Raw genomic sequence first — 12562 nt, forward strand, 5'->3', positions numbered from 1 at the left:
AAGTCGATCCTTAAACTGGTTGTTTCTTTTCCACAATCGTTGTGGACGAAGAGGTAAATGAGCTGATCCCTGGAGCCTGATGAAGAACCTGTTCGGATTGGGCCATGATCCCCTCTGTCCTGGTGGAACCACAAAAGCTGGTAAATTCACCCTTTATATTCTCTCTACCATGAAACACACACATTTCCCTCATTTTCCACTTTCATTGGACCCTTAATGCCACACACACACACACACACACACACACACACACACACACACACACACACCTCTCTACACAGAAAACTGCTTTCCTGAACACACTCCCCGCACACACAATCTCATACTTCATCTGAACTCAGATACTCGAAGAACACTAATGAACATTTATTGAGTTTGTTTATTTAATGGACATTTCATTTTCTGATTTGGAAGTGAATTTGATTTCTGTTTTATCATACTTGTTTGATTTGATTGTTATTTTGATTTGAATAATTAATTGAATATTGATTGTTTGTGATTTCCTTTCCTTTGATGCGAGGTGAAGACGCCCTGTCCGTCGCCCAACTTATTTTTTAATTTTTAACTATTTAGAAAACGTACTCTACAAAACAAGGAACTAGTAAAGCGTACACCTCCGCCAAGGCCCAACTGTCCCCTTAATTTAAATCAAGCAGCTCCACATTGGACACACTCGTAGATATCAGTCCCCTAAATATACCTGGCTTGGTGACTTGATTTATTCCTAATGAAGGATGAGCTGCTCTGAATCAAACATAAAACTGGGAGATATTTCAGGGATTAGAGGATTAGAAACATTGAAGTCCTAAATGGAGCGTTAAGTGCTCAGGTCACAATGTGCTTGTACAGTGTTTGTGAGCACGTGCACATCTTTATTTTTGGAAATATGGTCATGAACAATATCAAGGAAAGTGGACTAATGTCCTTGTTTGGCACATAAAAGTTATTCTGGTTCATAAAATATCAACAAATGATTCATGAAAAATAAAATGTGGGACTTACCCTCCCTTGTAGACACACACACACACACACACACACACACAGAACAGTGTGTCAATTTGATTGTTAGGTTGCACTCCTGATCCAAAATGAGTTTGCTCGCTGTGGTTTTCTCATGCTGCTCACACAATGGCCTGTGTATGGGAGCTGCCTGGTGGCATTGCTTAATTAGGCGAAGAGTTGATTCATTTGCACTAATTGACAGCTAATTAAAGGAGTGAGGGCACATCAAGCTGACGTCCCTCTGAACTGTGAGGCCTCCACTGCAGAGGATGTTACAGAGAGCGAATTATGAAATATTGAACCTTTTAGAGCGCCACCTGCCATTAGAGGTGTGTGTGTGTGTGTGTGTGTGTGTGTGTGTGTGTGTGTGTGTGTGTGTGTGTGTGTGTGTGTGTGTGTGTGTGTGTGTGTGTGTGTGTGTGTGTGTGTGAGACCAAGTTTATGCAAAAACTACCAAATCGATCTCCATAGGAATTTCTTTTTCACTTTGCTTAATTATGTCTTATGAAAAATAATTCATTAGCTCATCAGACCATTTCCTATTTCTTTGACATTTCTGCTTTAACAACTAGATAATCATGTGGTGGACTATTCGGCCCTGATGGAGAAATGTGTTTTACTGATTATAGTTGGCAACAGCATTTGCATTGAGCTGTTTTTTATTACCTCCGCCGAGGGGGGGGGGTTATGTTTTCGCCTCTGTCCGCTTGTTTGTATGTCAGCTGGATTGCGGAAAAAAAACTAATGGATGGATCTCCATTGGTGAAAGGTCGCTGTATATGTGAGGAATGAAAATGGGGCAGATCCAGGATTTTTTTTCACTTTTACATCGTGAGAATGGCAGTTTGTTCGACATTTTCATTGATTTCTTGATGGATTGTGATGAAAAAGGTCAGATGTGTTTAGGTGGATGATATCTATAGGTGTGAGCAATTTGGTGTAGATCCAAATAAAATCTGGATTTTTGTGTTTTTTAATATGGATTCATATTTAGGGACTGTTGGGCCTTGGTGCAGGTATGAACTCAAGTGAGTGTCAATAGTTCTAGAGCAGAATTTAGCTGTTGCGCATTCAAGATTCAACACATTCGGTGGATTTTTTTGTCCAATCAGGATTATATTTTTATTTTAAGATGTGTTTTCTTGGCAGTGGTGCAGGTGAGAAAATAAAATAATGACATCAGGCTTGTCTGTACAGAAACATGTCTGCTTCCTGCGTCTCTGCTCTGCCCATGTTGGTACTTCTCCAGGTTTGAGACCCTGTCACAGGATGTTAGTGAACCTGCTACAGGCTCCATGGAGATTTGGGGCCAAACAGTAAAGGTCCTGGGTGAGTCAACTCAAATTTCTCCCCCTCTGCCGGACAAGGGCCACGATCTCTGCAGGAGCCCAGGAATAGGCTGTCTTCATGTCTGCTGGTGCAGTCCATGTGAATCAAAAAAAGAAAAAAAAAAGAAAGACAATTAGGGGCTTATTAGGGTCTCAGGGAGATGTTCCTCACGGGGCGTCCACTCGCCTGCTCGGCCCCAGCTCTGAGTCGCTGCCATGGCTCAAAACAGTCAGGGGCATTGTCTCACCTAATTACGCTGAAACCAGGGGCCCCTTTTTGTGTTGCCACTGCCATGCCTGTCCGATTCCCTTTTCTGCTGCCTAACTGCAAGTCCCTGTCCACTGTGGAAGTGTGCTAATTAGACAAGAAATGGGCCTGAGCAATTATGTCAATTCTCGTTACAAGTGACCACAGTGAGGAATATTATTTTGTCAAGAAAGTTTTTGGTGTTGCGAGTGAGGCGGGGAGGTGGGGGGGGTATGGGCTCTCTCTCTCCCATATTCCCTCAGACCATTTTCCTCATTATGCCAATAACACATCTGCACATGCAACAGGGGAATGCGGTGCACACAAGTCAGAGTCCCCCCGACAAACTTCAGAGCACAAATAGATGCACTCATACAGAAATGGAGACTATAGAACGGCAATAGCATGAAGTTATTGCCCTAATTAATTCTTTGTGCCCGCAGAGAAAACTGTTGAATCACCAGTGGCACATTGTTCGGGTCGTGGGAGCCTTTTGTTTCCTCACCTTAATAGGATGTTTTGATCAACGGCTGTTTGGTGACCCAGCTCCTCTTCTGAAAAACCCCGAGCTCTGGGAAACGCAATTAGCTGGATTAGAGGGAGCCATTTCTGGAGCCTGGAACAAAGACAGAGATAGATCAGACAGAAAGAGCGGAGGGTGGTTCAGACACTCAGCCAGAATATGACTGACCCAGACTCAATTAACTATTATTTTAATCACTGATGTGCTCTATAATGCACAGCGATAATAATAATGGACAGAGAAGAGAAAGTCAAACTTTGTGTCAGTTTCAGTTATCAGACTCCACATGTTCTAAACTTTAACCTTTGTTGTTTTTCTGTATTTATCGATTGATATCAGTGAGAGTGAAGTTTCTATTTTCAAACTCAAGCTGCGACTATAATTCAAGCATTTTCACATTTAAAGGTCCAGTGTGTAAGATTTAGGTGAAAGGGAACTATTGGCAGAAATTTTATGTAGAATAATCTTCATGATGTTTTCACTAGTTCATTTCATCTAAATTGTATGAACTGTAGTTTTCTTCACCCCAGAAAAGCCCCTTTATATTTAAATACTTTATATTTACATCGAGGGGACCCTCTCTACAGAGGCCGCCATGTTTTTTACATTCGTCCAGACTGAACAAACTAAACACCTTTTGAGTTTTTATGACAACTGAAGCTACCACAGTTTCTTTTTCATGTTTGGAAGAGAGGGTGAGGTGAGGGGTGTTCAGCTGCAACATGCAACTTCAACACTAGATATCACTAAATTCTACACACTGAACCTTTAAACAGTTTCTTATTTACACTGACATATAAAACCAAATGCTAATGCTACAGGTGGTGGTTTAGAGAAAACCAGATCAGTCGATTGATTAAATGAAACTACATATTATCAATAATACAATTGCTGACACTGTTGATTTCTAATTGGCATCATTTATTTCAACCTATATAACATTGTGCTGTTTAACCACCTGGTACATGGGAGACATCTGTTTTTGACAAAGACGTTGTTGCAACAATTATAACCTGATTGATTTTATTGAGACTGTTGAAGAAATCAATATCAGAAAATAACATAAAACATCCGACCTCGTTCTTACACGTTTACAAAAGCTCAGTAACGAATTATAATTCCTCAATTTAATGCAAGATCTCTACTGTTATATTCATCCATATAGGAATGGAAAGGAATAGGAGAAGGCCAATAAATGACTCATTTCAAGTATCCAAGCCTGCTTGCAAAATAAAATAAAAAATTAACGTTTTCTGAATCCCATGATTGTTATATCCCCTCTTCTGTCTGATTTCAGATTTGTGAAGCATTAATAAGATGAGCTGTAAATTATTAGTTACCAGCTGTATCCTGATCTAACTGGAAGGATGGGATTGGCGGAAGTCATCAACATGATGCGCGTGCGTGTGTGATCTCTTCATTCACCTTTAATGAAATGTCTCTGTAATAGTTTCTCATGAGATGTGGAGGTAATTTAAGTCTCTTCATTCCTCTCTCCCCCCCCTCGATTTTTAATTTCCATCCGTGATTTGATTTCTACACTGACTCATGATTGACAAACAAAGGGCAAATAACATTGCGCAGAACAACACTTTCCTTTGTTATAATAACCAAGAAAATGCGTAAAAACGCGCCATTCCATTTATTTCATCCCTGTTTAAATCCTCCACAGTGTTGGAGCAGCATGACGCACAGGAACAACAGACCGAGCGCTCAATGATTGACTTGACCGGGGTGATGCCACCTCTGCTGATCTCAGCTCAGATTACAAACCGGCGCTAAATGTGCGGAGGGTCTGACCGCCGCTGACAGCCTGACGCGCGGCTGCTGCCCAACAGTCCCGCAGGAGCTGATTTATTCATCACCACATGTCCCATTGATGGAGACAGTGCGAGCCTATCTGCGCTTCCATCGCGCGTCCTCTTCTCTCATCACCATAAACTCCTCTGCGTCATTATCTGTCCAGCTGTCCGAAAGTGTGCCGCACATTATCTCCGAACGATTGGAAGTTCATGCGCAATAATTGAATAATGGCTGATTAGAGAGGATTAGGTGCGTAAAGACGCACAGAAACCCAGAGAGTGTTTGTGGCTTCATGTCACATTCCTCTGGGTTTGGATTTGAGACGCTGCAGGTTCATCCTCGTGTCTTCACTCTCACTCTCAAATTTACGCACGGACACACTTTCAATGTTTTTTCCCTCTGTCTGCTCAAACCACTTGAACACGAGGATCTGTTGCTTGCATTGCGCGCTGGCATTCGCTGCCACTGTTTGTCTCGTATTTAATTGCCACCCTGGTGTGTCCTAAATACCCTGAACTGGGACATTGTATTCTTTATCATGTGACCCGTCAAAGAATGGAAAAAAACAGCTTAATAACCTATCAACAGATGCGCAGACTGTCCGCAAAGACAAAACGTTGAGTGCGCAAACCTAATTAGAATATGCAAATCGCAGGCTGGAGTTCTATGGGACGTTGGGGACGAAGCTCGAGTCTGTTAACGGATCAATCACTGTGGTTTTTTCTAATTAGAAACTGGATTGATTCATTAACTGATGGAGAAATTGGCTAATGATAGTTCATAAGTATTTCTTTTACCGTGGTCACTGAAATTAGTTTTTTGTTTTACAGACAATGACAATTTTTGGCACAGGCCTGTTTAACGAGAAATATTGAACTGATTGATTTCTAGAAAGTGTCGTTAATTTACTCATCATGCTTTGTTTTATTGTAATGGAGGTGATTTTTAGAAAAAGGCACCAAACCTACATTCATTCATTGATTTTATTTATATCATCAAAAACTTCGTGTAGAGAATCTGATGTTCTGCATGATATATGACTGTTTTATTTACAGCAGCATCATTTTCTGTGAATACATAAATTAAACCGCAGATTGTTTGTCTTTAAATCTGGGTCTGCATCACTCTCCCCTCACGCTGATCTCTGTCATTACGCACAAGCGAGCTGCAGATTAAATCTGATTTTCCTCGTTTTGGGGGATTTTCCGGTTGATTGAATCTGTGTGAAGAGCTGGTGGCTCCCGGATCAGCCTGAAGAGTTGTAGTGAAAGTAAACTCTTCTCTCGTTCCCTGGTCATCTCAGTTTACACACAACTGTTTAAAAAAACACTGTCAGTCATCTCTGAAACCATAAATACCAGTAGCAGCCCAAATCTCCCCCTTTTCCCCAGTTTTCATGTGAAACAAACACAAATGAATCAAAGTGAATCTCAAACTTTTTCCTCACTAAACGAAATCTTCTCTGAAAATACTACAAAAATGAAAATACCTAAATCAAATGTTTGATGATCTGCTGGAGATGACACTGTTTATCATCAGTCAGAGAGAGTTCATCCACAGCCTCAGTGATCTGTGGACACATAAATACAGTGCAGTTGTGTCTCAGTTAATTTCCAGACGTTTGTCTGATGCTCAGATGAGTGTAATGCTCTGATGGAAACTTCAGTGTGCTGTCTCTGCTCTGCTGTGATTGGCTGCCGCCTGTTGCCTGTTGGATAAAACGCGCAGCAGGAGCGTCACTCTGCTCAGTGCACCAGGGACTCTGGCTTTTTGTTTTTGGAGAAAGACGAGAAGTGTAAAATCTCACAGACATGACAGGGAAGGAGGGATCGGTGCTTTCAGACACCGAGAACAAACAGAAAGCAGCCTCTCAAACCTGCAGCGTGAATCACGGGGGATCCCAGCAGCCGTTCCCGGTGTGGAAGATGGCCCCCGCGGTGCACCGGCGCACCGGCTTTGGGATCCAGGAGCTGCTCGGCCTCAACAAGGAGCCGCCTACGGCGCCGCGACGGCCGTTGGAGGCTCTGCCGCACAGGGCGCACCTGCTGGCGGCTAGATCGGCCCTCGGTCACGGTGGGCTCGGGGTCGGGATGGGTTTGCTGGGACCGGAGGGAATACACTCGTTTTACAGTCAGCCTGCTTTTCTGGAGGTGCTGTCAGAGGCGCAGAACGTGCACCTGCAGCCGCTGCACAGAGCCGCGCACATGGAGGCGCAGATGGATGCGCAACACTCCGCCAGCTCCGGTGAGAAATAAGACAGTGTGTTTCTGAAGCATGTGAGAATCACCAATAAATGTTTTAGTTCAACTGTGACAACATTATAATATTTCAAATATTCATCCTCAGCGAGATAGAATAAATGTGTAGTGGAGATTTATTTGTGCCAAAGCTTTGGCGCCTTGTGATCGAACAACAGAGAAACTGAAAGTTCATGGAACAAAGAAAAAATAGACGTTTATCGGAATATTTTTTTCTTTTTGTTTTTCTTGAATATTTTATCTAACAAGTTTTGGATTTCCAAATCGAAAATTTGGAAAAATACGTAGAGGCCATGGTAAAATGGTTATATAATTATTTCATGTAATGTTTTTAATTTTGTAAATTCCATTAACACTTTAGATTTTTCCTGCCATTAAATCATTTAAATCTGCACTGAAGAATCCGAATTCAGAAATACTGTAAACACTTTACATCAAGAAAACAGTAAAAATCTGAATAACAGTTTTCTGCTGTGTTGTTTATGATTAATATTATTATTATTATTATTAATATTACTACTATTACTATTATTATTATTACTGAAGTGGTCCACTGTTGTTTCCTGACAGATTCGGATGATATGAGTCTTTCCTCCGGGGATCAGAAATTCTCTAAATCATCCACGAGTCAGAGCAAGAAAAGAAAGAAACGACGACACAGGTAAAAAAACGAAAACAAGTGGAAAGGAAAAATATATTTTTAAAAAGCTATTACAGTCTATTTACTGTATTAGGCCCTAAACTAATACAAGTGCAGGTTGCTTTCGTTTGGGTCATCACTGATGAAACAAAAAAATCCGTGATTCTCGTTCGTTTATAAAATAATACTGTGGAAATATAATCAGCCTAAAACACCTGCATAATACAATCACGATTTCCGTGTGGGCTTTTTTTTTTAAATGTATTTTTTCGTTTGGTTTCTTTTTTGTCTGTCAAGGACTAAATGAGCCTTGTCTAGACAAAGAAGAACAATTAATGTGCACACATTTGTTTTCTCTATTGGGCAACAAAGAAAAAAAATTCTAATTGTCTTTAGTCACAAGTTTGTATCTTTTTTTGTAAAAGAAAAACAATTTTTCTCATTTTAAAAGATCTTGGTCTGATGTAAAATTATCTTTTTTGGGGAAACTTGATTATCATTATTGTATTTGAGACGATTCAGTTGCAGATTACATTTTAAGTGTACAAAACCGATCAGGGTGGAAAGATTAAATTGAAGAGAAATGTTTAAACTGTATTTGAGTGTTGTATTTTTTAAAAACAAATCATATCAATCGTATTTATTCTCATATGCTGCATTTTCTTTTTGTCTGCAGAACCATTTTCACATCCTATCAGCTGGAGGAGCTCGAGAAAGCTTTTAATGAGGCTCACTATCCGGACGTGTACGCCCGCGAGATGCTCTCCATGAAGACCGAGCTGCCAGAGGACAGAATACAGGTGTGTGCTCATGTATGTGCAGGACGTGTATGTCTTAAATTTCATATTATCAAGGGGCAGAAAGACAAAACAAGTGTGATCAGTCAGAAAATGTAGATATTTCCCACAATGTGTGATTCTTAAACATTGCATCAAGGTTAGAATGATCATGCAAAGTGGTTGAGACAGATTTTTGCACACACACAAAAAGCCAGTGTTGAGGCAGACAGACAGTTGGAGCCTGTGCTCATCAGCTCCATCATCATCCTCCCTGCACCTCCTGCTCCCACATTAGCAGCCAATTCACCCTCTCAGTCTAATTAGTTAATTGAGGAGAACTTCTCACCTCTCTTCCCTGCGAGAGGCGGCACCACAGCCCTGAAATGAAATGATAACTACACCGAAATTAATAAGCAGAGGTCAGCGGCTGAGCAGAGGCCTCCGCCCGGCTGCTGCGAGCGTTTTAATTTCCCATGATATTTGAGCGCCTGTCTCCCATCGATCGGGCCTGGAAATTAACTTATTTTTCAATCAGCCTCCTCGCCCCCGGGGTCACCTCTCTCAGGAAGCACTTTACACACTCACACACGCACACACACACACACACTCACACTGTGGCTGTCAAAAAGCATGATTGCTCATCTGAGGCCCATCTTTTTATGAGAGGCAGGTTATCATCAGATCTACCTGAATAGCTTTGCAGGCTCGGCTTTGATCGTTTTTAATTCCAGGTCTGAAAAATTCACACCCCCACACACACACACACGCATGCGCTCACACATCACACCGTTCCCTGCAATCTCATCCAGCCTCCTCGGCCATTTTAGGATGCTCATTTTTTTCCTACTGTTTTCCTCATCCATATTCACAAGCTTGCTGAGGCTATTACGAGGTCTGGCATGGTGGAAATCAATTTAGGCACTTGAGGAGCCTGAAGGAGAATAATGCACACACACACATGCACATACTCTAACAGGTCACAAAAGACAATATCATGCAGATGATGCAAGCAATGAGAGGAAAAATAAATAATAGGGCCTATCAAACAAGGAATTTGGCTTGAAAACATAATACTCACATTTTGGGTCAATAGTGGATCTGTAATATTGGATGTATTTGCCAAAACAAACACAAAAACATTATTATGGTGTTGGAAATTAGCTCTTTGACTTATTTTGTTATTTTAAACCTCCAGTAGATGTCATGATTCTACTGAACCACAAAATAAAGGGATCCTGCATGAGTCTCATACAGCAGCAGTGATGGGCAATTTAGATGTTGATGAAGATGTTGATCGGAGTTTAGCAATGAGGAAGAGTAAAGGTAGTTGTAATCAATGACAAAATGAGAAGATGATCCTTCTTCATAGTTTTAAATTAAGTAAAGATCCCGTTCACACATATTAAGACACATCTAGAAAACAGACACATGTGAATTTGCAGAATCTGAAGACCAGGGACAAGATTTTGACGCAGTAATGTTTCCATTTCTAGTTTGATCAATTACATTTGAGCCGGCTTTGGTTGTCTGCAGGTAAACAGTCCGTGTGAGAACAAACATGGATTTTTTGATCTGCATATGCAAAAAGCTGTTAATAGAGATGAGCCCAAAATGCCATCTGGAGCTAAAACACATATACAAAAAGAATTCACTGTTTGTGTTTTGTGTGGAGAGATGTTCGACATGTGTGATAAATAAAGAAGGCTGACTGTAAACCCAGACTATAACTGCCAAAGAGGAGCACACACACACACACTCAGTCTAATCCAGAACCGACCGTCATTTCTCCAGGTGTGGTTCCAGAACCGCAGGGCCAAGTGGAGGAAGAGGGAGAAGTGCTGGGGTCGCAGCAGTGTGATGGCCGAGTATGGCCTGTACGGAGCCATGGTGCGTCACTCCATCCCGCTGCCCGAGTCCATCCTCAAGTCGGCCAAGGACGGCATCACAGAGTCCTACGCCCCGTGGTTACTCGGTAAGCTGCTGCAGAAACTGGTACACGTCAGCTGAGAGATAATCTTAGCTGGAGAGAAATGTTTCATGTTGAGTTGTCACAGTAAGAAAAACAGGCTGATGATGATGATGATGGCCAAATTCCATTTAGTTGCGTCAGTCGTCCATTCTGCACTGTCACGACTTGTGACCTTGACACCTCAATAAAGTTTTTGCGTAATCCTGCTGAAAAACCAACCTACTAGCAAACAAATGGACAGCGGAAGTACAGCTCAAAGGTTAAACCACATGTTTGATGATGAGGTGATGAATCATAAACCACCGTCCTCCATCAGTGGAAATAAACTTTGAGTGCCTTGTCACTTCAAGATGATTGTTAATCTTGTGTAAAAGAGCAGTAAATGTGAAGTGCTAAGTTCACTTGGCATGTGAAGTATTGTTCAAAGTTGCTTCATACTTTGGCTGATACCAGTGAAGTTTTGAGTTTTCTATCCCTTTTGTTACTTTCAGCATCTTGACGAGAACTAAAAGTTTCTTTATCACATTTCGTCTTTGCATTTAACAACCATCTGGGTATTGTATTGGGCCGATGGGGAGCTAAGCCCTGCTCGTGATAGGAGCCAATAAAAGTGTTGGCGTGTCAATAAGAGGCGTCAGTCGATACAGTGATAATCCCACTTCATCAGGACAGATTAGACCAAATCTCCTCCCTCACCTTGTGTCAATTGATTAGTTGAAATCAATTAGGAGACACTAATTGAATAAGATGTCCCCTCCCTCTTTATTCTCCTTTCACACTCTTTTTCAATGTCAAATAGCTGAAAGACAAAATATCACGCTCTCATTTTCCATTTTAAATGTTAAATCTACCGACTAACTCCACGTCTGTATGTGGAACGCATATCTAGTGAACTATTTATCTTTTGTTTAGCACTTGGATCATTCAAACTTTCACTGCAGATAAACCAGGTAGGATGAACGCAGAGTTTACTAGCTTCACTCTGCACCATAGGCTGTTAAAAGAACATTCAAAAAGTGACAGTATGTTACAGAAATGTTTGAAGAGGACTCACTTACGACAAGGAATCCAACATCTAATTCCCATCTGTTCCTCCAGGTATGCACAAGAAGTCAGTCGATACTCCGCACACTTCCCCGGGCAAACCCTGCAGCACGTCCCCCCACGCTCCAATGCAGGAGAACCCGGCGGACAAAGCCATGGAGGTTGAGGAGGAGAAACGGAGGGAGGACTCAGGCTCCCCGATCTCTAGAGAGGAACTGAGGGAGAACAGCATTGCAGCGCTGCGAGCCAAGGCGCAGCAGCACAGCGCCCAGATGCTCGGCACCGTTTCGAACAGGACGAACGGCCACACGATGCACAAAGAGGAAGCCGATGATGAGGCGACAGAGAAGGAAACGGTGGAGGAGGAGAAGAGAAACTGAAAACATGGCTGCAGGGCACAGACTGAGAGAGAAACACCTGCAGAGAGGAGTTTTCTTATGTGATTGAACGGATACTGTACAAAGCTGCAGTTTAATTATTATGATCATGAAAACACACAGAAAAACTTTGCTCATTTGAAAAGAGGATTTGGCTCTGCTCCGCTAAACCACTGTACGAGGAGGTGTCTGCTCCAGTCCACGTGTCCAGGAGCAGGCTGTGATGACAGATTTCAATTAGGGTTAAACGGAAAATTTAAGGCCTGCACTCTTTGTTTTCTTTTGTCTGTGTCAATAATTGTGATGTAAATACTGCAAAAATAACGTCAAATAGTCAAAACTGTACAATTATGTAAATTTAACATCAATTATCTGCGTTTGTCTTTGTATAAATGTAACTGTAGCTCGATTAAAAGTTACTATTTAAAGTTCTCTTTCACAAAAAGTGTTTTTCTTATTGTCACTTCATGTGGATGTTCGGGTTTCACTGTTTAAATATACATGTTTTGTGAACAACTATTCTGATAGTGGTACAAGTTACAAGTGTGATGTGGAAAACTTGGGGCCTCCGTGCTGAGAATAGACATCCGGT

At 41.6% G+C, this 12562-nt stretch overlaps 1 protein-coding gene and 2 long non-coding RNA genes across 4 annotated transcripts; 2 read left to right on the forward strand and 1 right to left on the reverse strand.

The window, feature by feature from the left end:
* The first annotated feature begins 15 nt into the window (after positions 1-15).
* Positions 16-2418, forward strand: LOC138405567 (uncharacterized). The gene is made up of 2 exons (XR_011239355.1): positions 16-140; positions 2200-2418. It is a non-coding gene; the product is annotated as an uncharacterized lncRNA (long non-coding RNA).
* On the reverse strand, positions 2098-6809 carry LOC138405565 (uncharacterized). Of its 2 annotated transcripts, XR_011239352.1 has the most exons (3): positions 6393-6531; positions 3083-3193; positions 2098-2413 (listed from the first exon to the last, which is right to left on the reverse strand). It is a non-coding gene; the product is annotated as an uncharacterized lncRNA (long non-coding RNA). The 2 variants fall into 2 exon arrangements; XR_011239353.1 differs by lacking the exons at positions 2098-2413; positions 3083-3193 and adding an exon at positions 5873-6217 and having other exon boundaries at positions 6393-6809.
* LOC109635728 (visual system homeobox 2-like) lies at positions 6213-12402 on the forward strand. Its single transcript, XM_069514994.1, has 5 exons — positions 6213-7147; positions 7732-7822; positions 8478-8601; positions 10372-10552; positions 11648-12402. The coding sequence occupies exons 1-5, from the start codon at positions 6715-6717 to the stop codon at positions 11971-11973; spliced, it is 1155 nt and encodes a 384-aa protein (XP_069371095.1). The 5' UTR covers positions 6213-6714; the 3' UTR covers positions 11974-12402.
* Positions 12403-12562: the final 160 nt, after the last annotated feature.

Source organism: Paralichthys olivaceus, chromosome 19, assembly GCF_024713975.1.
Source record: "Paralichthys olivaceus isolate ysfri-2021 chromosome 19, ASM2471397v2, whole genome shotgun sequence".
NCBI lineage: Eukaryota > Metazoa > Chordata > Actinopteri > Pleuronectiformes > Paralichthyidae > Paralichthys > Paralichthys olivaceus.

Excerpts from the sequence above, each read along its gene's own strand:
- LOC109635728 (XM_069514994.1), top strand. The coding sequence starts at position 6,715 with ATGACAGGGAAGGAGGGATCGGTGCTTTCAGACACCGAGAACAAACAG. Across the intron at positions 7,823-8,477 it reads AGAAAGAAACGACGACACAG|AACCATTTTCACATCCTATC; the intron begins GTAAAAAAACGA and ends TTTTGTCTGCAG. Across the intron at positions 8,602-10,371 it reads TGCCAGAGGACAGAATACAG|GTGTGGTTCCAGAACCGCAG; the intron begins GTGTGTGCTCAT and ends TCATTTCTCCAG.